Source organism: Erigeron canadensis, chromosome 8, assembly GCF_010389155.1.
Source record: "Erigeron canadensis isolate Cc75 chromosome 8, C_canadensis_v1, whole genome shotgun sequence".
In the NCBI taxonomy this organism is placed as follows: domain Eukaryota; kingdom Viridiplantae; phylum Streptophyta; class Magnoliopsida; order Asterales; family Asteraceae; genus Erigeron; species Erigeron canadensis.
The window spans coordinates 16430748-16454613 of record NC_057768.1 but is presented as its reverse complement, the minus strand read 5'-3'; the positions used below and the strand labels follow the sequence as shown (position 1 = coordinate 16454613).

The 23866-nt window shown below is 37.0% G+C and overlaps 2 protein-coding genes across 3 annotated transcripts; one reads left to right on the top strand and one right to left on the bottom strand.

Annotated features, from left to right (window-relative positions):
- The first annotated feature begins 1928 nt into the window (after nucleotides 1-1928).
- Nucleotides 1929-14023, top strand: LOC122611374 (putative late blight resistance protein homolog R1A-10). Of its 2 annotated transcripts, none has more exons than XM_043784397.1 (2): nucleotides 1929-2038; nucleotides 11015-14023. In XM_043784397.1, the coding sequence occupies exon 2, from the start codon at nucleotides 11099-11101 to the stop codon at nucleotides 13784-13786; it is 2688 nt and encodes an 895-aa protein (XP_043640332.1). In that variant the 5' UTR covers nucleotides 1929-2038; nucleotides 11015-11098; the 3' UTR covers nucleotides 13787-14023. The 2 variants fall into 2 exon arrangements, with proteins under 2 accessions (XP_043640332.1, XP_043640333.1); XM_043784398.1 differs by having other exon boundaries at nucleotides 1929-2042.
- A 698-nt stretch (nucleotides 14024-14721) lies between these two features.
- On the bottom strand, nucleotides 14722-23554 carry LOC122578379 (probable NADH dehydrogenase [ubiquinone] 1 alpha subcomplex subunit 12). Its single transcript, XM_043750327.1, has 5 exons — nucleotides 23381-23554; nucleotides 22240-22266; nucleotides 16027-16118; nucleotides 15608-15717; nucleotides 14722-15149 (listed from the first exon to the last, which is right to left on the bottom strand). The coding sequence occupies exons 1-5, from the start codon at nucleotides 23470-23472 to the stop codon at nucleotides 14991-14993; spliced, it is 480 nt and encodes a 159-aa protein (XP_043606262.1). The 5' UTR covers nucleotides 23473-23554; the 3' UTR covers nucleotides 14722-14990.
- Nucleotides 23555-23866: the final 312 nt, after the last annotated feature.

The following is a 23866-nucleotide window of genomic DNA, read 5'->3' as shown; positions in this document are numbered from 1 at the left end:
TTAATTTATTTTCTCACTGGATAAATTTTTCTGAAAAATGTTTCTAGTACCTTGTAAATGTGTCTCTCTCATTAATGCATATTCTACTGGCCTAATCCACCAGTGAAACTGGAGTGTCCAGTCAACCTCCAGATGCATTAAAATGAGTCTTTATGTGTCAAATCATTTCTTTTTAATACTTAAGGATAGTGCATGCCAACCTTACAAATTTTTCATCTGGACAGTTACTGTTCATCTTACGTGGCATGACTTTTTCAACTTAAAATGATGGTTTTGTTACCTTGGGAAGACAAAAAGTGCAAGTTTGTAACTTTTGTGGGCTGTCAACCGTCATACATTTATGTGTGATGGGAAACATTAAATGCGGATGTCAAAACCGATTAAAACTGTTTTGAAATTTTTCAACCTTACCGTTTTGAATTTCATTTTCTCTTTCCTCTATAAGTACCCATATTTACCTTCACTTTCAGTTTTATCTCAAAAATCATTTACTCCCAAATCTTCAAATTCCTTCATCTATTTCTTTCACTCAATTCCAATCATAACTATCTTTCTTCTTAAATTTCCTTGTAAAACCCTAAATTCTTTCAATTTCATCTTTCAAATGGCACCCAGAACAACAAATTCTGACAAAAATCTTCTTACCAACAACTATACTCCTCCTGCTAATGTCACTAAAGCTCATGACATCATCATCGATTCTGACAAAATCAGGATCAACATGCACAACTGGATGGCAAAGCTTGCCGGAACCCATGGTCCTCAATCTATCATTGGACGACTAAATTCTTTCTTTCTTAGTTGTCCATTATATGGGGCTCTTACTATGAATTCAAGGAAAATGTACCATGATTATTTGTGTGAATTCTGGTATAGTGCTCACTTTCAGGCAGGTGATGATCACACCATTCATTACACTTTGAAAAAGGGGTCTCGTCCTTATACAATAACTGTTGATTCTCTACGAGGCTGCAAGAAAGGATCTCGAACGAATTTTTGGGTGCTTCAAGGTCGTTGGGCAATCCTTAAAAATGATGCCCCCACGCATTCGGTTAACAAAATAAAACGTATGATATATGCTTGTGTCATTCTACACAACATGATTGTTCAAAACAATGGTAACGCAATTTCCGACCTTGAGGAGTATTATTTGGCCGATCCAACTAATATGCCAAGACGTACGTGGGATGAAAGGGTTGCAACACAAATGCGAGTCGTCGCAGAGTTACGTGATAGAAGGATGCACCATCGACTTCGCAATGTCCTAGTGGAGCATGTTTGACACCTTTCGAAAAATTACCGTCAACGTTGATTTTTGTATATTATGTCTAGTTTCGTAATATTTATTTTCTATTATTAGGATCGTAACTTTTTTTTAATAAGTGTTGTAATGTTTTATTAATAATAAAAGTATTTATTTGAATTGTGTTTTGTTAATAAAAAAAATATAAAAGAATTTGATGATGTGATGAAGAAGTTATGAGGAAACTTATCCTATAGGCAGGGGGAGTCCTGAAGGAAGTCTCCTGTCCTGAGAGAAGTTCTGTGTAACAGTAAAGAAGTCCTGAGGACGAAGTCTTTATAAGAGCATCCACAATGACAATTAGTCATTAAAAGCTTTTTTATTTTGCCACTTCACAAACCCACTGACTTTAACCTATAAATTAGTCTTCCCTCAAAAGAAAAGGTTATTTAAACCTTTTTTTTTTATTTTAAAAATTAACATCTATTCTTATATAAGTAGAAAAAAGCTTTTAGTCAATAGATTTGAGATTTCTCAACCTATTGAATCTCAACCTATTGATTAAATAACCCTTTGTATCCAATGATATTAACGAAAAGCTTTTAAGGAAAAGGAAAAGCCTTATAACATTTTATCTTCCTTTGGAAATATAGGTGAAATGAGGTCAGCGTCAACGCTCATTCTAATAGTGGACGCGCTTCTATCACACACACAAACACATTTTAGAAAGAGAAAGCTAGAGAGGTTGAATGATGTCCCTTTTCAAAGGAGTCAAGTCTTCATATGATAAATCTGGTTTGTTAGTGCTTTTCGTCTTTGTTATCATCATCTCGTATTTATATTTATGTTCATATTCTTATACATATTCATTTTATGTTCAATGTTCAATGCTACCTGATCGGTTGATCCATTTCAAGTTCCTCTTGAGCTTTAGCTTATTGTATTATTTTTTTATTTTTTATTTTTACCTTTTGATATTCTTTACAATATCTATTCGCTGACTGTTAACAGATTCTGATTACTTACCAATATTAGAAACATAAAAAGAATATGCTCTAAATTCTTTTAATGACTAGTGTTGACTATCAAAATAATATTAAAATGGATGACAACAGGAGGTTAGTCCAGAGGGCACATGCTTTTTGACTAGAAGTAACTTTTTGCGATTGGTAAATTTAGAAATATTTTAGGAATAAAATGCATTTAGTCGATACAAAATTGTTGAAAGTTGTTACATGCATTTAGTCGTTAAAATTCATTAAGTTGTTACACACTGATCAGGTAATAAAGTCTAGAGGTAATAAAGTCTAGAGGCCCTGCTTGATTGCACACTTCGTACTCCCTCATCTTCGGCCTGATGAACAGGTTTTCAAAACTTAGACATAACATGAAGCTGATACGAAAATAACAAAAATTTTGGGTCATACATTAATATCTAAATACCAAGTCTCACTTTTTTTAAAATTTATGTATATCTACCGCATCTATTAACAAAGGGTCTACATGTATACTCTTTTGATACATGTGTCTCAGTTAGAATGACTAGTCCCTGTCAGCACCACATCAGCCCAAGGACTAACCAAGGATTAATCTCTCAAAACACCCACAATGTCAGAACTAGTCTGAAACCAACCATTTATTAAATTTTAAACATTTTAATATACAATATATATATATATATATAGGGTGAGGATCCTGGAAGAAGGTGTCTTAAGGAGAGAAGGGAGAGAAGGTCCTATTAGCTAATCAGAACACGACATGTGGCAAAATAAAAAAAAAAGCGCGGTGGCAACTTTGTAAATAAATGAAAGTTTTGTGAAGCTTGGTCAGCTTGGGATCTCAGTGGGTTGGGTCAGCTTGGGATGGGTCAACTTGAGTTGGATCAACTTGGTTTGGGTCAGTTTGGTCAGTCAGCTTGGGTCTGGGTCAGTTTGTCTAGGTCAGCTTGGGGTCTTGTCCGGTTTAGGACAGCTTGGGGTTGGGTCAGCTTGGGGTCTGGGTCATCTTTGGTCATGGTTGGGTCAGCTTGGGGCCTGGTTCGGTTCAGTTTGACACAATTTACACATAATCTACACATCTACACAAATGTAGATTATGGGTTATGGGTTCGGTCAGGTTTGGGTCAGCTTGGGGTCAAGTCAGGTTGGGTCAGCTTGGGGTTGGGTTAGCTTGACACAATTACACATAATCTACACAAATGTAGATTATGGGTTTTGGGTCAGCTTGGGTCAGGTTTGGGTCAACTTGGGGTCTGGTCAGGTTGGATCAGCTTGGGGTCTGGTCAGCTTGGGGTTGGGTTAGCTTGACACAATTTACACATAATCTACACAAATGTAGCTTATGGGTTTTGGGTCAGCTTGGGTTCTGGGTTGGGTCAGCTTGGTTCAGGTTTGGGTCAGCTTGGGTCAGCTTGGGGTTGGGTTAGCTTGACACAATTTACACACAATCTACACAAATGTAGATTACGGGTTTGGGTCAGCTTGGGGTTTGGTTGGGGCAGCTTGGGATGGGTCAGGTTGGGTTTGGGTCAGCTTGGGCTAGAACCCAGGCTGATCAGATCCCAAGCTGACCCAAAACCAAGCTGACCAACCAAGCTGACCTAGAACCCAGGCTGATCAAGCTGACCCAACCAAGCTGACAGACCAAGCTGATCATAACCCAAGCTGACCCAGACCCAAGCTGACCCAAAACCAGGCTGATAAAAGTTTGATTTATTTACAAAAATGCCACCGCGTTTTTTTTTTTAAATCCACATGTCGCGTTGTGATTGGTTCATAAGACCTTATCTCCCTTCTCTCCTTAAGACACCTTCTTATTTGATCTCTCTCCTATATATATATTATATATTTACATATAATTCTAATTATAGTAACCATAACAATAACAAAAAACATTCAATTAATTAAAAAAAACATACGTCATTAATAAAAATTACAAAAACTATAAAAAAAAACTTAGAAAAAAAATTACAACACATATTAAAAAAGAAAATTTAAAAACAACAAATATTAAAGTCCGAAAATTATAAAAACAACCAATTAAACACATTAAAAAACCAACTAAACATCGCTGGGACCTCGGATGATGCCACCATACTCTGCCATCAGCTTCTTCTTCTTCGCATCTTTGATGAACCTCTTCTCCCCCCGTCCAACTCGGTTGCCCCATGAAAGAAAGTGTCGTATACATCATCCGTTTCGTTTCTTCCTTATGAATGAAAGCCGTGTGACTCCATAATCTCCTGGCAGCGATGTCGGATGCTGATAACCGAGATGAACTCGCATCGGAAGACGCAGAAGTCCAGGGCGTCTTTGCTTTAGCCAGACGCGCATACGTGTCAGGCCCAAAGAGTTCATTTTTGTTGCCAAGATCGATGGGTTCATAGGCGGGAACATCCTCATCACTTTCAACATTAAGCGGCTCATCTCTTGGCCTGACCCCCAGTCTCCTATTTTGCATATTATGACCCATAACGTCCATAGCGGAAGGCGCGAGAATTAACCGCTTATCCTTCAAAAGTAACCAACATTTATACATGTCGAACGCGACACCGACTTCGGTTTTGTAGGCGGATCGCGCCTCTTCCATCACTTGGGAGTCGTTTTCTCCGCTAGTTTGGTTATGATTGTACTTGGACCGAATGCCATTGAACTTGGAAACCGAAGCTCGAATCTTCCTCCATTTGGACGTCAACTAGTTCGGTCGTCTATGAAGTTCCACTTGTGCATTGTAGTTATCCATCGCCGTCCCCCAGTAACTGTCACCCGTTCGATCTTTTCCAACAACTTGATCCCCAGACGCATCGAGCAAACACTCAGTCAAAATCTTCATCTCTTACTCGCTCCAAGGTTTCTTCGACTCAAACGATGGCTTGACTATAGGTCCCTTTTTGTGATTCGCCATTCTTCTGACTCTACTTTTTGGTTGGGATGGCTCGGGTGCATCGACTGGTGGCTGTGGTGCGGCTGGGGGTGGCTTGGGGTGGCAATTGGGTTGATGGGTGTTGTTGGGATAGCCATTGTTGGTATTGTAGGTGTTGTTAGAATTGGTAATCGTTTTGGTACTTGAGATGGATATTGTGGTGTGGGTGGTGACGCGTGTGATACTTGAGATTGTGCCGACGAGTTAATGAGCGAGTAGTTAAGCGTCGCGTCAAAAAAATCGTCACCATTGAGAGCTAAAGTTCCTAGACATTTTCGATGGAGAAGAAGGGTGTTGTTTTGTTTAATTTTCTGGAAAATGACTATGTGTATATGGATAAGATGATATATATATGAGAAAAGGGAATATAAGGCTCTCAGGCACCTAAGCTTAGGTGTGGAACCCCTCACATACTAATATTTTATTATTTCTTGTTTAATGAATAAATGCATGGGCCCCCATGATTTTTATGGATTAAAAAAACAATATGTGTGTGTTCCACACCTAAACTTAGATACCCGACAACCTTATATTCCCATCCCCCTATGTGTGTGTGTGTATGTATATGCATGCATGTGAGTGTAGTGGGCAATGGTCATAATGACCGTTTAACGACTGATATATTCAAATTTTAATATTTCTGTATTGAATTAAAAAGAAAAAAATTCTTTCGTCTCTGTGGGGACGGACGAAACTAAACTGGACGAAGGACGAGTCACACCTAAAAGTGTGCACTCGTCCTCCAAGCAAGATTGAGCAGACCAACGAGTTCAAACGAGTACATTGTGATTGCTCTAAGGGCTCAACTTCTTGACAAAATTAGCTTAAAAGTTGCTAATGGTTGGATATATCAAGCTTTCAACATGAAAATGACAAGAATTGTATGTTATTGGTGGGTAAAATATGTTTATGGGAAGTATGTTGATGTGACATGTTGATGAGGTGACATGTTAATGAGGCTGTTTGTAGATAGGACAATCCGAACTGATGAGGACAGTATCTCCTCGAGGATACAATTTGGGAGCAAAATAATACTCCATAATAAAGATTTATTCTTTGCTACGCTAATTTTATGTGAATGTTCTTACCGGCTCACTACACCACTTACTATTGAAAACGAGAATGATTTAGAGAAAATTACTTTCTATTGATAATGTGATGATTTACAACTTAATCAAGGCCCCTATTTATACATGAAATCAATGAGCTAAAAAAAGGAAACAAAATCATAGTAATGAACCGGCTTGATCTTTGGAGTGTTGGCTAAGTCGAAATCTTTTATGTAGGGAAATGATGATTTCTTCTGATCCTGTATTTAATCTTTATTTAGTGGGATCACCAAAATTCAACTTGTTTTAACATTCGTGAAACATGGTTGTTCCTACAACTTTTGTTAGGATATCTGCAAACTGATCTTCTGATTTGATGAATGGTAACTTGATAACCTCGTCTTCAAGTTTTTCTTTGATGAAATGACCATCAACCTCCACATGCTTGGTTCTATCATGTTGCACTAGATTTTCTGAGATTTGAATAGCAGCTTCGTTGTCACTCATGATTTGAATACTCTTTTTTGGAGCAAATCCCAACTCTGTCACAAGCTTCTTTAACCACAATGCTTCTGCTAAGCCTTTAGCTATACCTCGAAATTCAGCCTCAGTACTGATAAGGAGACAACTTTTGCTTTTTACTCTTCCATATAATAAGGTTACCTCCTACCATTGAGAAATACCCAGATGTTGACCTTCTGTTTCCTTTGTCTCCAGCCCAATCAGCATTTGTATATATCTAAACATTAAGGTGTCCATTTGCTTTATATAAAACTCCATGACCAGTAGTTCCTTTAAGGTATATGATAATTCTTAGAACTGCATCCATATGTTCTTCTTGGGGTTGATGCATAAACTGACTCACTACTCCAACAACATATACAATATCAGAACAAGTATGAGCAAGGTAAACCAACTTTCCCACCATTCATTGGTACCTGTTTTTATTAGCAAGTTTTCCATCTAACTTCATAAACAATTTTTGATTGATAACCATGGGTGTATCTGCCGGTTTATAATCAATCATCCTTGTTTCTGCCAAAAAATCCAGTATATATTTCTTCTGACAGATGAATATTCCTTGTTATGACCTTAATACTTCAATACCAAGGAAATATCTCAGATTTCCCAAGTCTTTCATTTCAAACTCTGCACTCAAACTTTCTTTTAACTTCTTGATTTCAATTTCATCATTCCTAGTGATGATGTCATCCACATAGATTATCAAACACATTATGCGATCTTCTTTATGACTAAGAAACAAAGTATGATCAGAATTACTTTGTTTATATCCATACTTTTTCATTGCAACTGTGAACCTGCCAAACCATGCCCTGGGAGATTGCTTCAAGCCATACAAAGATCTTTTCGATTTACAGACTTCTCCATCTTTGAAATTCTGAGAGAACCTTGGCGGTGGATCCATATATACTTCCTCTTCAACTCTCCATGTAAGAAAGCATTTTTTACATCAAACTGAGAAGTGGCCATCCTTCATTTGCTGCCACTGTGAATAAAACCCTCATTGTATCTAACATTGCAACTGGAGAGAAGGTTTCAGAGTAATCAATCCCATATGTTTGAGTATACCCTTTGGCAACTAATCGAGCTTTATACCTTTCTACTTCCCCATCTGGTCTGTATTTAATTGTATAGATCCAAACATATCCTACTGGTTTCTTTCCTTGAGGTAGTGTGCATTTGTCCCATGTTTCATTCCTCTCCAATGCTTCCATCTCAACCTTCATAGCATCCGTCCATTTAGTTATTTTCAATGCTTGGTCTGTATTTGATGGAATTTCTTCTAAATACAGTTTTGCTGTGAATGCTTTTGCTTCTTCGGAAAGGTAGCCTTCTACTATGTTAGCCATAGGGTACTTGGAGCTTCTAGAGAATTTTTCTGGAGAGTACCGTTTTGCAGGTATTCCTCGTGTTGACCTAGGTAGCAAGACATACTTTTCGGGAGTTTCTGTAGTATTTAGTTCAACTTCTGCATCATTCTATTCAATTTGTTCTGTACTTTCCTACACACTTTCATTCGTGGAATATGGTACACTTTCATTTGAAACATCAAGAGAACTACTCAGTGGAGAATTGCTTACCTCAGACATCAGGTTTGGGACAATATTTTCGGTGGCACTGTAATTCGGAGGCTGGGAGGACTGTTCTCGAGTCTGAGAGGGTTGTTCTTAAGAGTCAACCACGGTATCTTTAGAATCAAATTTGGTATTTTTACTAACTTCAAAGTTATAACTAAGCCAACTCAATGTGTCACATTGTTCCTCCCCCGGACCATTTTGTTGTGAAGAGTAACAATAGCTGGTTTCGAGAAAATCACAATTCATTGTGGTAAACATGTGCTGAGTTTTCGGATTATAACATCTATACCCCTTTTGAGTGACTCCATATCCCACAAAAACACATTTCTCAGCACATGGATCTAGTTTATTTCGATATGATTTTGGAATATGAACAAACACTGTACATCCAAAAATTTTGGGTTGAAGAGTAAGAGCTTGTGCAGGAGTATGGTATTCAGTGAAGGTTTCTAATGGGGTTTTCATGTTCAGGATTTTTGTAGGAAGCCGATTAATTAGGTAAGTGGCAGTGGCTAGAGCTTCAGGCCAGAACAGTTTGGGAACACAAGACTCGATTATTAAAGCTCTAGTCATTTCTAATAAAAGTCTATTTTTTCGTTCAACAACACCGTTTTGTTCCGGGGTATGAGGGCATGTGGTTTGATGAATTATACCCTTGGATTGGAAAAACAGGTTCATTTGTGAGTTTATATATTCTCCACCATTGTCGGACCTCACAATTTTGATAGATTCTTGAAATTGGTTTTGAACCATGCGGGTGCAATCATCAACAAATATCACATAATACCAGAAATTTTGACCTCCTATACAGGAGCCGGGCCCCATACATCTAAGTGAATTAATGAAAAAGGTGTTTTGACTCTAGTATTACTAGGTTTAAAGGTTTGTCTATGGCTTTTAGCTAAAATGCAAGTTTTACAAGAAATTGGTTTATTGGAAGGAAAAAGATCAGGAAACGAAGATGTGTAAATAACTACGAGAAGGATGTCCAAGTCATCTATGTCACAACCATGCTTCTCTTTCACTTGTTCCATGAACCTGTATCACGTTTCCACTTTGAGTTACTTCATCAATATAATACAGTCCTACTCTTTCAGTGCCACGCCCAATGATATGTCTTGTCCTGTCCTGTCCTGATATCCTGTAAGATACAAAAGGTTGGATGCATGAGTACGGAGCAATTGAGTTCTTTTGTCACATGGCTTATTAACAAAAGTTTATGTGACAAAGATGGAACATAGAGACAATTAGAAAGTTTAATATTAAGAGAAATTTTTATTGTTCCTCCAGTTTTGACATCCATTTTCCCTTTATTTACTGCTTTGATGTAGGTTTTTCTGGGTTTGGATATTTTAGAAAAATCATCAAAATCATACGTTATTGGGTCGGTAGCTACCACAATCAAATATCCAAGACCGATTAATGTTAAATTGGTTTTCGGCTACATTTGCAACTCCACCTGATAAATTTGTACACTCTGGCTCCTTTAATAATTAAAGACCATGTGGCCTCTGCATATCACTACGCAGTCTTTTAAAAACCAAACAATTCATATCATGTAGTTCATTATTAAAAGAACTAAGACTATCCGGAGTGGGGCATATTTAGCCATATCCGCCATGTGGCGCCATGTCATCATCAAGAATATGTTAAAAAAAGAGGGAGGTGGTGTAGTGGGCGAAATGGGGGCAAATTTAGCCTTTTGATTGGCCACAGGAAAAACAAGGCACACCCATAAAGAAATTTTTGGGCGAAATATATTCCCCGCCTGGAGGGGGCAAGGGGCGCAATTGGATGAGGGGGGTGGTGTTCCAGGCAAGTTTTTGGGCGAAATGGGGGAGATCCGCCCCACTCCGTATAGCCTAACAACATATCCCCTTTTTTCATTCGACCATTCTTTTGCAATATACCTACCACTAGTGACAACCATCTTATTCGCCATACCTGATCGAGAAAATATAATTGCTTTTTCACCTTGATTTCCAGCCGCCACAAGCCTTTCGGATCTATTGCCTTGCTTGTTTGGTTCGTGCTTGTTTGGTTCGTGCTTGTTTGGCCGGTAAGAGATCCTTTCTTCTCCTTCTCCGAATTTGGATTTTTTATACCCTTTTTGTGAACATCCGTCCACCACTCGGGATTGCCATCGAGATGGATGCACTGTTTATGCGTGCGTCCTTCCATCTCACATTCATCACACTTTAGGTGAGATTTTTCATCTGCGGTCATAATTTTTTCTCTGTTATACTCGTCAGGAGTTCCAGCGGTAAGTTTAATGGTTTTGTTTGATCGATTTGACTGTTGTGGTTGTTTACCCCAGTCGCCGGAATAATATTCCATGGTGGCTTGGGTTTTGATGCTGTTAAGAAATGACTCGGAACCCGAGCATTGGTCGCCGGCTTCGGCCATGGTGACTGCTCGATGGTTTGTGAGTTGAATGGTTGTTTATTGGGTAAATGATGAGAATCGAATTAACGGCTCTGATGCCATGAAAACGAGAATGAATTAGAGAAAATTACTTTTTATTGATAATGTGATGATGATCAAGGCCCCTATTTATACATGAAATCAATGAGCTAAAAAAAGGAAACAAAATCATAGTAATGAACCGGCTTGATCTTTGGAGTGTTGGCTAAGTCGAAATCTTTTATGTAGGGAAATGATGATTTCTTGTATTTAATCTTTATTTCTAACAACTATTGCAGGTCAATGCTAAATTGAATTTTCAAGAAGTTCAGTGATAATGATCAGAATATAAATAGTTATTTATAGTACGTCAGGTATCTAAAATGGCTGATGCGGTGGTTGAATTTCTCTTGGACAATCTCAAGCAACTACTTCTCTACAACTCTGATTTAGTTTTCGGGGTAAAGGACCAAGTCGAATCACTTTACAAAGAGCTCAGTTTGATGAAAGCATTTCTTAAAGATTCAAAAGAGAAACGATCTGAATATGAATATGTACGCGAGTTAGTCAGACAAATAAGAGATGTAGCGTACGAAGCAGAAGACACTATCGACACATTTGTAGTTAATGCAACATTGCAAAGAGAAAGAAGCACTTTAAAGAAAATCGCCCATGTATTTGAGTATCCAGCAAAACTTCGATCTGTAGCTAAAGATATCGAATCCATCAAGACAAAAGTGAAGGAGATTTATGATAACAAGAGGTTTGGTATTGAAGCTCTTTATACTGGTGAATCGTCAAATAGACCTTCATCAAAAAGAAGAAAACCTGTGGTTGAAGAAGATAATGTTGTTGGCTTTGATGAAGAAGCAAAAGAAATAGTGAGTCGGCTCACTAATATCTTCAAGTCACTAGAAGTTGTCTCTGTTGTTGGTATGGGTGGACTTGGCAAAACAACTCTTGCTAAAAAGGTTTACTGTGATCCAACCATCGAATTCCACTTCTTTGTTCGTGCATGGGTGTATGTTTCTCAAGAATACAACCGAAAGGAGGTACTTTTAACCATTTTGAGTTCGTTAATCCTGCCATCTGATCAAACTTATAAACTAAATGAAGACATGCTTATTGAAGAAATATGCAAACAATTAAATGGTCGAAGATATTTAATTGTACTGGATGACGTATGGACGCGTGATGCATGGAATGATCTGCAGATGGCTTTTCCAAAGCAAGATTGTGGAAGTAGAATACTACTAACTACCCGTCATGCTGATGTGGCTAGTCTCGCGAACCCTGATAGTGAGGCTCATAGATTGAAGTTTTTAACAGAAGATGAAAGCTGGAAGCTACTTTCTTTGAAGGTTTTCAGGAGAAACTGTTGTCCATCTGAGCTGGTTGAATTTGGTGAAACAATCGCTAGAAAATGTGGTGGATTGCCGCTTGCTATAGTAGTTATTGCTGGAATTCTTTTGAAGAAAGATAAAACGCGTGATTTGTGGAAGAGAGTTGCAGAAAGTGTCGGTTCGTATGTTGCAAAAGATCCAAAGCAATGCATGGATGTTTTGGCACTAAGTTACAATCATTTGCCTGATCATTTGAAAGTTTGTTTCATTTATTTTGGTGCTTTTCCTGAAGACTTTCCAATACCTGTTTGGAAATTGATTATGTTATGGGTGGCAGAAGGGTTCATACAGCAGAAAGGTCAAGATTGCTTAGAAGATTTAGCAGAGGAGTACTTGGAAGATCTGGTTGAACGGAATCTGATATTAGTCGACAAAAAGAGATCAAATGGAAGGATTAAAACATGTCGTGTACATGATATGCTGCGCGATCTGTGCTTACGAGAAGCAGCAGAAGAGAAGTTTTTACAAGTGATTAAAGGGAACATGCAAATACAAGATCCAAATTCTTCCATCTCATCTGGAAATTATAATTATCACCGTCGTCTTTGTGTTCATTCACATGTCATGAACTTCATCCACTCTAAACCGTATGGTCCACATGTTCGTTCTTTCTTGTGTTTTCCCGTGGAAGAAAGGGAATTATCTCGAGAACACACTTCTTTCATTCATGAATCTTTTAAGTTAGTTCGGGTTTTAGATATGAGATCCATCAATATCTCCCGTTTCCCGGTTGAAATCACACAGTTGGTCCATTTAAGATACATTGCTCTCTTTGGAAACTTTAAGGTTCTTCCACCATCGATTTCCAAGTTATGGAGTCTACAATCATTAATTGTGGAAACAACATCGCGTGACCTTGATATTCAAGTAGATATATGGAAAATGTCGCAATTTAGACATCTACATACCAACGGGTCAAGTCAATTACACGGGCCACGAGCCAAAACACGAATGGATAATGAAGATCCGTTTGTACAAAGAAACATACAAACCATATCTACCATTTCGCCCGATAGTTGCACAGAGAATATCCTAGCTAGAACTCCTAATCTTAAAAAGCTTGGGATTCGTGGCAAACTTGCGATTCTTATGGAAGAAAGAAAAGGTTCCAGTTTGTTTGACAATCTTGCTAAGCTTGATAACCTCGAGAAATTGAAGTTACTAAATGACACATTCCCACAGCCGCCATCTGAAGGTAAGTTACGTAGTCTTCCCCCATCATATAAGTTTCCACCCCATTTGAACAAGTTGACTTTATCAGATACCTTATTGGATTGGCAACATATGTCTACAATAGGCATGTTGCCAAATCTGGAAGTGCTAAAGTTAAAAGTGTTTGCATTTAAAGGACCTGAATGGGAGTCCCTTGATGGGGGGTTTCGTTTGCTTAAAGTTTTGCAAATTGGCAAAACGGATTTGGTGCATTGGAAGGCCTCGGGTCACCACTTTCCTAGACTAGAACGTGTCGTAATCGAGCAATGCGATAAATTGTTGGCTATTCCTCATGGTTTGGCAGAGGTATCTGCTTTGCAGACTATGGAGCTGTATCACACACCTTCTGCTATTGATTCTGCTCGGTTAATTAAACAACAAAAGCATCGACAACCACCACCACAACCACACATGAAAAGTAATGGCTTTAAGCTGCTAATATATCCTCAAGAATAGGCACACCAGCCCAAAAGCAGCCTCTCTGTGCTAGAAGTAAGGCGTTGTTGCAGTAGTAATAACACCAATTCCAGTTTCACATGAAGGCGATCCAATTACTCTTTATCTTCAATTCTGTTTTCTTGCAGGACTTCATTTCTACATTATATGTATTTGAGTATGTTTTGCTGTGTATTTTGAAACCATTGTGCTACCTAGATACAATTCTCCATCGTGCTACCTAGACACAATTCTCTATTTTTGGGACGTGCATCTAGCACACAATTAACTGTTATGCTTTGAGAACGGAGGGAAAGTGTCCGCGTATTGCGGCCGTGAGATGACAAGGGTGATAAGTCATAGAGTTTGATAGCCAAATGTTTTATCCGTACGGGCTCCGCCCTCGCATTTAAAAATTCGTCGAAAGTATATCGAATGACATATCTAACGAAAGAACATAAAATTTTATGAACACCCATAAAATTTTTATAATTTATCGATATATGGTTTTTGAGATAAAAGATTTTGAATTTATTAGATAAATAAAATGATTTATGGAGGAAAGAAAAAAAAATAAGTCGTTGAAATTAGAGAGAAGAAAAATAAGCGGTTGGGATTTAAGGTTATTATAAGTATATTAGCTAAGGATGTTTAAATTACTCGTAGTAAATAAAGAAGAAGGATATTTTAGGTATTTCAAATTATGAATTGAAATTTTCAAAAAGAGCAAATTATATAAGATAGTATAGATATAGAAATTATTTATACATTACCATAACCAAAAAATTATATGTTGCTTTGTTTACTTAGCTGGGTCAGAAGGCAAATGATGTTCCCTTTGTTAACAGAACACATTATTTCCCTAACGAGTCCCAGCGCGATCTACGTAGTTGGGTCATGGTAAAATCAGATGCTTAGTTTATCACCTTAATTCAATCCACAAATATACCATGCAATGCAAAAAGGCAGAGCAAGCACTATATTTTATATATCGAATCATTTCAACATTACAACAAGAAAGGAACAAGTTACAAATACAAATTTTGGAGGAAGGTGACCTGCGACCATGACCTTATTTAAACATGAAACAAAGAAATAACATGACCTTAAATTTACCGGTCTTACATTGTTTAGCCAGTCAAACAAGCTTATTGATGGGTAAATATATGGGGGCATTGCACACCAATTTTTATAACCCACCGAAATGTTGGTTCAAACAAAGAACTTATTGGGTCTTGGTGGGTTGCCAAGACTGATACCTGGTCCAATCTCTCTGGCCAGGGTGCAGTGTGTGTCCCTTGGAATGGTAGATGTATTCGTCACCTTCTCCTGAGAAGTTCTCCTTGTGATCCAATCCATACCTCTTGGGTTTAAGCATTAGAAGCTACCTCAAACAAAAACTTCAAATGTCATTCAGCGCTAAGCATTAAAAGGAGACAAAATGGGCTGGTACCTTTCTAGATGTTGAAACTGGCCATAACCTTTTTGACCTTTTTGTATTGTATTTAAGGTATCAGATAGCGATTACAAAAACCAAAATACCCTTGTCATTAAAACTTTACTTTTTTTTATCTTACCAAATTTATCCATTGCCCCATTGGAGTTATCAAAGTACCTATAGGTTTGTGCATCAATGACAATCACGTTAAAGATATAGTAATTTCCAGTATCACAAAATTTTCTTCATAGATAGAAAAATTAGTATTCTTATCGAACACAGTATTTAATTGCTAGAATTAGTGTAGAGAAAAAAAAAACGCTAACAGTACAAAATGAACCTAAAATGACCTACATGCTGACATGAAGGGAGAAAATAAGGGTCTTGTGGTTTGAATAACGTACCTCATCTCCTGTGTGATCAGTAATGAAATGCAGCCAGCCATGCCATTCGGGTGGGACCTGAGAAGCATTGTAACGGTCCTTGGAAGCATATTCCACCCATCTGTGTCTTCCTATGAGTCAAAGAACACCAACAAGGTTATACAATTAATACTAATGTGAATTATTTTGTATAAGCCAAGGTTGCCAAAACTGCTATTTGGAGTTGGATTGGCCGAGGACCTTGGAAATAGTACTCGAACTAATAGAGTACTTGGGGAGTACCCGGATTGAGATTTTTTATACAAAGATACTAAATTCTGAAATTTTAAGTATAGAACAACCAAAATTAATAAAAATATGCAGCTGAACCGCAAGGTATAACATACGGTGGTCACAATAAAGAAAAGAGATGATTAACATAAACGAAGATCAGGAATCACCATATTGTGTATTCTCAAGTTTCTGATAGTATTTATTTCCAAACTTGTCGACACCCACCAGTGTGGCACCTATGCTGTGAATCTTGGTTTGCCTAAAAGAATAAGAAATCAAAAACAATACCACAATTATTGACAGTAAGAGCTGATATTGATACAAAGGAAAACAATGACTCAACTTCGATTGCCAAAATAAGATTATATTTTCTCGACACACCAGTGCATCCTATTTTTTTTCTTTTTTTGTTTGTGAAGTGTGCTGCATAGGTGCTTTATAAGTTTAGATTTGTCACCATTCAGCCCAGCGACTTGATACACATTACATAAATGATAATATTTGAAACTTTAAGTTATATATAAGTTCTAGCTAAAATAAAAAAAAGGGTTCTGCAAAGAAGGTGAGGCTCCTTCCAACTATTGCCTTCCATCTCCTAATGAGAAAGGTAGTGCATATCTTTTACGGATTATAATATTTGTTATAACCTTGATTTAAAAAAGCAGTGCCTAGGAAGCAGTCTAGGTCTAGTTCATGAGCATTAGATGCATCGCCTTTTGCTACTCGGGTAGCGTGTTATGTTTTCACTGATAAAGGTATCGGGTTTATGGAGACTTGATAATACAGACTAGTTTAGAAGGCTGTACAGCAGGCCTTAATTGGTTAAGGCAGAAGCAGCCTCTTAGTTTACTTGGCTCAGTTCAGTTTTTCTTGGGCATCAAGTCTTTAACCCTAATCTATCTATTATATATACATATATTCCTGTACTTGTAATTCCTCATCAGGGGAGAGAGAGAGAGAGAGAGACAGAAAGCTTTAACAAAATATTCTAGTAGCAGCCCGTGGATTAGTTCACACAGTTTAGCGTGAGATACCACGTTAAATCTCTCGTGTCCTTTCTTTGTTATTTTCTGGTTCTTGTGTTTGTGTGTGTGTGCAGTTTATTCCTACAATTGGTATGAGAGCTAGGTTGCATACGGATCACACATTCACCCAACTGTCACCCAGATTAGAGTTGCAGCCAAGTCCAACCACCACAGCCGTCACCCAGATTAGGGTTCCGGCCAAAACCAGCAAATACAGCCACCAGCCAGAACAGCCAAAATTAGGTATGATTTGGGAAAACTTGGGAAAACTTAGGCAGAATTAGTCTGATTTGGCAGAATCAAGTCTGATTTTGGGCAGATTAGGGTTTTCAGTTTGTGAATTAGCGGCAGATTTACTATTTTCTCGTTAGTTGTTAGACGCTATTTTTTCATGATTAGTTTTTCGTTTAGTAAGTGTAATGGCAGAAGACGGGAAGATTACGATTGAAAAGTTTAATGGGAAAGATTTGAGTTGGTGGAAGATGCAAGTAGAGGATTTGCTAGTTCAGAAGGAATTAGATATGGTATTGTCGGGTGAAAGACCGGAGACTATAAAAACCAGACGAATGGGCAACTTTGGATAAGAAAGCTAAGGCAGTTATTCGGCTAACATTATCTAAGGATGTTGCGTTCAACATTCTAAAAGAGAAGACAGCAAAGGAAATCATGGATGTGTTGTCTAATATGTTGGAATATGATCACGTTAAATAAACGCATGTCCGGAAAGTATTTGAGCGTACGGGGTCACACATAATGAACACTTAGATATTCGGTTAATATGTACATATTGTATCTATATATTTATAATCACCATAATCGAGAGAAATGATATTGGACATTATTAACTAGATATTTTATTTATAAATATCTATTAATTAATAAATATGAATTATTAATTATTAAATATTAATTAATAATTAATGTAATTAATAAATAATGTAATTATTAATTAAACCCTAGTCCAAGTCAAAATATGATAGCTTGGAGGTTAAGTTACTAAGGATATATTTATACCCTATATATATCCTAATAATTAACCCTAACAACTATATTAATACTCATTGTTTTTCTCTGGGTCGAATCAATCGACAACAATGAATCCCAAATAGTTAAATTATTCTAGCCGCCAATAGTGAATAATATAATAACTACTTTGGTCGTGTGTGCGATCGTAGAGGGGTTTTACTTTAAACCCTAACTAATAATAATCATATTATTATTAATATTATTGGAAGCTTATGCTAAAAGGTACATATTCGATTCCTACTTTGTTAATTAATAGTATTGCTTATACGTTTCTTTCCACTGCGTACTCGTGATTGTTTATATGATTTATGTACACGAATCCTAACATAATATGTACGAAAAGCCTTCGGCAGCAAATAAATTTTTCTTGATTCGAGATTTGGTGAATACAAGGATGAAGGAAGGAAGTTCAGTGCACATCAATAATATGAATTCGATTTTGTCTAGACTTGAGTCAGTGAAGATAACATTTGCAGATAACATTCGATTATGATGAGGTCCTGACAGTTGGTCCGGAACTGTTACAGCGGTTACAAGTTCAACATGATCCAAAAAGCTCACTTTTGAAGGGATTCGAGATTTAATTCTAGCCGAAGCTGTCAGACGAAAGAATTTCGTCAAATCATCGAGTGACTTGTTGAATGTAGGTGGAGGAACAAGTTATAACAGAGGTAGTAGAAGCGGAAACAGTGGCAATGATGTGACGTGTTGGAAATGTAAAAAGGTCGGTCATTTTAGGAATCAATGTCCAAATGAAAAGAAAGAGGTGAACACTACTTTTGCTTCAGATGATGAAGTAGATGCAGTGTAGAGAGTAGTGTGGATTCTTGGGTAATGGATTTTGGTGCTACATTTCATGCTACCCACGACAGTGAGGCGTTGAAAAATCTTAAAGTAGGGGACTTCGGAAAGGTTAAGCTGGCAAATGATGATACACTTATGTTACGGGCATAGAAGATGTTGATTTGATAACTTGAGCTGGTACTACTTGGACTTTGAGAGACGTGAGGGTTATTCCAAGCTTGAAGAAGAGTTTAATTTCAGTTGGGCAGTTGGATGACTCAGGGCACGAGGTTAAGTTCAGGAATGGGCAGTGGAAAGTTGTAAAAGGTAGTCTTGTGATAGCTCATGGACACAAGAGAGGTTCATTATACTTTGTTAGCTTATCAGAAGATCAGAATAAATCAGTTCTGAAGAAAAAGGAAGTTTGGTTCACATAATCTCGTGGGCAAAAGAGGGTTTGCTTTGCAAGAGATAAACCTAGAGCCAATGTGAAGATTCAGGATGAACGAGTTCAAAAGGTTAGACCAGTCAAGGAACATCGTGATAGTGGGAGCATTGGCAGTAAGATAGTCAAAGTTTCCGTTGCAACTTCCAAACGACAATGGGTTGTGAAAACCATAATTTTGACTAATAATGTCTCCCCAGATGATTTCTTGCTTATAAAGGAGAGTATTTGTTCTCAGGATTTCTCAGGGTCTGGCAGTTTGTTTCGGTGGGAGCCGGCAGAAACAGAGGACGAGTCAGGGCAGAGATAGTACCTTCAGGTTAACTGATAAGAAGGTAGTTGCAACTAGGATGGGACGATGGAGTTACTAGATGTACAAGTAAAGTATACACAGCGGAAGGCAGTTTGAAGATTATCAAGCCTCCAAAGTGGGAGATTGTTGGGTTTATGGAGACTTGATAATACAGCCCAGTTTATAAGATTGTACAGCTGGCCTTAATTGGTTATGGCAGAAGCAGCCTCTTAGTTTACTTAGGCGCAGTTCAGTTTATCTTGGGCAAAGTCATTAACCCTAATCTATCTATTTTCTTGTACTTGTAACTCCTCATGAGGGGAGTAAGAGGTGGAAAGCTTTAATAAAATATTCCAGTTGCAACCCATGGAATAGTTCACAAAGTTTAGTGTGAGATACCACGTTAAATCTCTCGTGTCCTTCTTTCTTTGTTATTTTCTGGTTCTTGTGTTTATGTGTGTGTGCAGTTTATTCCTAACAAAAGGGGCTGCTCCTTTTTCCCTAGCATACCATTACTCGCTAGTAACTAAAGTTTATGTGAAAACTTTTGGTATATAACTGAAGCATAGTATAATATTCTTATGTAGCATTGATTTTTAAAGATGTTAAAAAATGAGTTGGTTGGTAGAAAAAAACTGAAACAAGTGTTTGGTGAAAAAAGGAGTCTTATATGTGAGCCGTGTGCCTAGTACTAAGTGCATAACACCTTAGCATCTTGACCCTTATCGCCTCAGAGTGCCTATTGCCTTTTAAAACCAAGCATGTCATACTATTGTGACACTAAGTTGAGTAATTTGATTTTTATTGTCAAATAAGCATTAGAACTGGGATTGGGGCCAGCATCGTTATGTGTGTGAGAGGAGATGGAGCGAACGTGTGTTATAGTGAAGAAGAAGGCAGTAGCAATTTAATAAATAAAAGAAGGTACTGGTGCATAAGTAGGCTGAATTCATTTGATAGCCACTACAATTAGAGTTATCATTCTTGTACAATTAACAAATTAGCAACCCATTAGCTATTTTCCATTTTTCCTATAGTCGGTTGCTAATTTGCTATCAAAGCAATAAAAGCATGGTCTAAACCAGTTGGGAAATGCAGATCTAATGACCACATTCAAGTGTGAGGAAATCTTTGATAATTATGACATCATTAAAAGAAGGGAGCTTATTTAAGCTTTGCAATCTCACGCAGTAAAAAATTGCAGTAGAAATATTTTGGCAATATATAAATTGGGTAGCATCCACTAGAAAGGTAGTTTGCAGCATGAACTCACGTCACAGAAGTACCGTTAATCTACTATAAGTATGCAAACCATTTGAGGTTTATGAAAATCATAAAGGAACATATCAAACTATTTTGTCACGACTTACAATATATGTGCACTGTTTATTATTTCACCTATATGTATATGATCAGGTTATTTAGGAATTGTAAGAATAGAAAAATCAGTTCATTTTTCACAAATGCAACAAATGTGAAAAATCCTAGTATGTTCAAGAGTAGAATACAAAACATAGATCACCTACCTAAACATCAAACTCCCAATTTCTTTATGAAATTTAGTTAGCTATCTTGTATGACGTTCTGCGGTTAATTGGGTCATAGAACAACAATACATTACAGTAGGGATGAGTAAAAGACCCGTTAACCCGCCCGTAACCGACCCAAACCGACCCGCCCGGACACCAAACGGGCCAGTTCTTGGTTCGTGATTTCAATGGTTTCCCGGGTTCGGTTCGGGCCGGGTCTAAACCCGCAGTTTAACGGTTTGACCCGTTAGACCCGTGAGCTTACATTATTCACTATATATATATATATGTGAAAGAAGAAGGTAAGATTATGTATTTTCAAGAAGGAGGAGGTAACCCAGAGATATCTTTACCAAGAAGAAGATTGAATAATAAAGCAAAGGGAAATTTAGATCTTGCAAAAAACGGGTATGTGGTTATATATCATCTTGCATATTATTGTTGACAGAAATTTCACACTCTGCTTCTCAACTTTTAATGACAGCATATACACCTTACCTCAAGTGTTAGACCAAAAGTTGCTTCTCTATGAACTTTTCTGAGAGTGACAAAGAAATATTACCCAAATATATATTTGAAGTGAATACATTTTCAATTATTTAGGCAGAATATAAATAATACTTAAGCAATAAGGTACAAATATATATCATGTATACTATTATTATAATAATTATTGTACATATTTTAGCTTTTTAATACTAGTACAAATCTTACCTGTACTCCATGTACCATAATATATAATATTATCTTTATGTTATGGAGATGTAAAAGGTAAATGAACATACGTGTCCCATTTCAATCCATTTGTTTTAAATTTACATAACTATTGAACTTCACAAACATATGTCATATATAGATTATGTATGCGATATGCATTTCTTTCTCTCTCTCTCTCATTTGTCTGAGTAAATTTTGAGCACACAGAAGAAAAAAGCGAAGCATAGAAGAGGTACACGGGCATGCCTCATCAAAAATACATGTAGTTTACAAAATACCAGCAAGAAGAATCCATTTCGGTTCAACCCTTAAAAACCCGAGCCCGACACGTTAAAACCCGAGCCCGAACCGACCCGCCCGGGAGGTTAACGGTCCGGGTCACGGTTCCACTTTTCAAGCACTTACGGGTCACGGGTCAACCCGGGTCGGGTCGGGCCGGGTTTTGACCCGTGCACATCCCTACATTACAGTTGCAACTTGTACACCAAAATAAGAGTAAACTGATAAAATGGTGCTTATTCACAGAAGCATAAATTTATTTTAAGAGGAGGAGCTTTACTTACAAAAGATTTCCATCCGTAAGACAATTCCTGAAACAAACACAATAGGAAATTTAATTATGCGTTTATACAAGACTAAAAAAATAATAACCTTAAATATAAGCACAACTAAACTATGTAACTGATAAAATTCTCCATTCTTCTATCAAATGCCTACTAATCAAAAGTCAAGGAGAATTTTTTTGTGTGTTAAATATGAGATATACAAAAAAGAAGCATACCAAGCCACATCAGGAACACTCAACATGAGTTAAGGTGTATTAGATTAAGTATCATTTAAGAGAAAAGTAAGATAACTTCTCCTTTTTCTATTCCAAATGTCACGATTACACTTATTTTGTGTGTCTCTTCGGAAAAATTGCAGCATTTCAAATTTATGACTATAAAATGACACATAAACAAAATTTTCGTTTTACTCAAATATCATTATCGGCACCTGAACATTACAAAATTTGCACTCATCTCCCATTAAAATATTAGAAATCCAAAATAGTCCGACAAAGATCTGTATATTCTACCAACGGCTAATATTAGCACCGGCAACGACCATCACCATCCTTATACCAAGACAAACATAGGCACCCGCACAAATCCCAACAACGTTTCTAAAAACGGAAGTTAATGACTCATTATAATTTATAAACAGCTAGTGTAACTTATCCTTGGAAATATTGTAAAAGGCGCTCCTTTTAGTATTTTCCGAATCTCAATAATATGAAAGTAAACAAGATCAGAATTAGTGTATTCGGATTAGCTTATCGAACAATCAAAAGCCAGATAAGGTGATTAATTTCGGCTTATGAAGTTATAGACTTGAGTTATAAACTCATAAGCGCGAAGAAAAAACGCAAAGTAGCTATGTGAAATCTCAAAAATCCGATAAGCTAATAGAATAAGCTAATGAAAACACCCACTTAATCAACACTAAAAAACATTATCAAATTTAATTGCAATTTCATAACTGAAGATAAAAAGCATGAATAAATAAATCCCATAACCTAACTTCAAACTACACTTTTTCTTTAATTAATTAATCTTTAAATATACATCTAGACAGAATGAAATGAACAAATTGACGAGAAATCCAACAGGGTTTGTTCATTTAGTGAGATATAGAGATAGAGATAGGGGAGGGGGGACTTACAGAAAGCCTTGTTGACGAAGCTCCTTAGCAAAATTAACAAGACCCATTTCTCTAATGGAGTTGACAACGTTTTTCACCACAGATGATGCCATTTCTTCCTCCACATATATGAGATCCCCCACCCTCTCGCTTCTGTATTTATTTTTTCTGACCTCCTGTAATGCTGATTGACGCAGGGGTTAAGATGGTACAGAGCTAAAAGGTAAAGGATACATTTTTATTTTTTATTTTTTATTTTTTTTTTGGTAAATAAAGGATTGATTTATAGGTAAAAATTGATCAATTTTAACCATCATATTTAATTTAATGGTCAACATTGAATTTAATCTAATGATTAAAGTTGATCCAACTGACATGTGAAGATTACTCTGGTGAGGAGACGTTGTAGCAACACATTGAGTGATGGACGTGGTTTCCCATTTCCAAACGGTTTTCATGTTAAGATCACAATCACAGAGAATCAAATAAATTAATATAAAATGATAT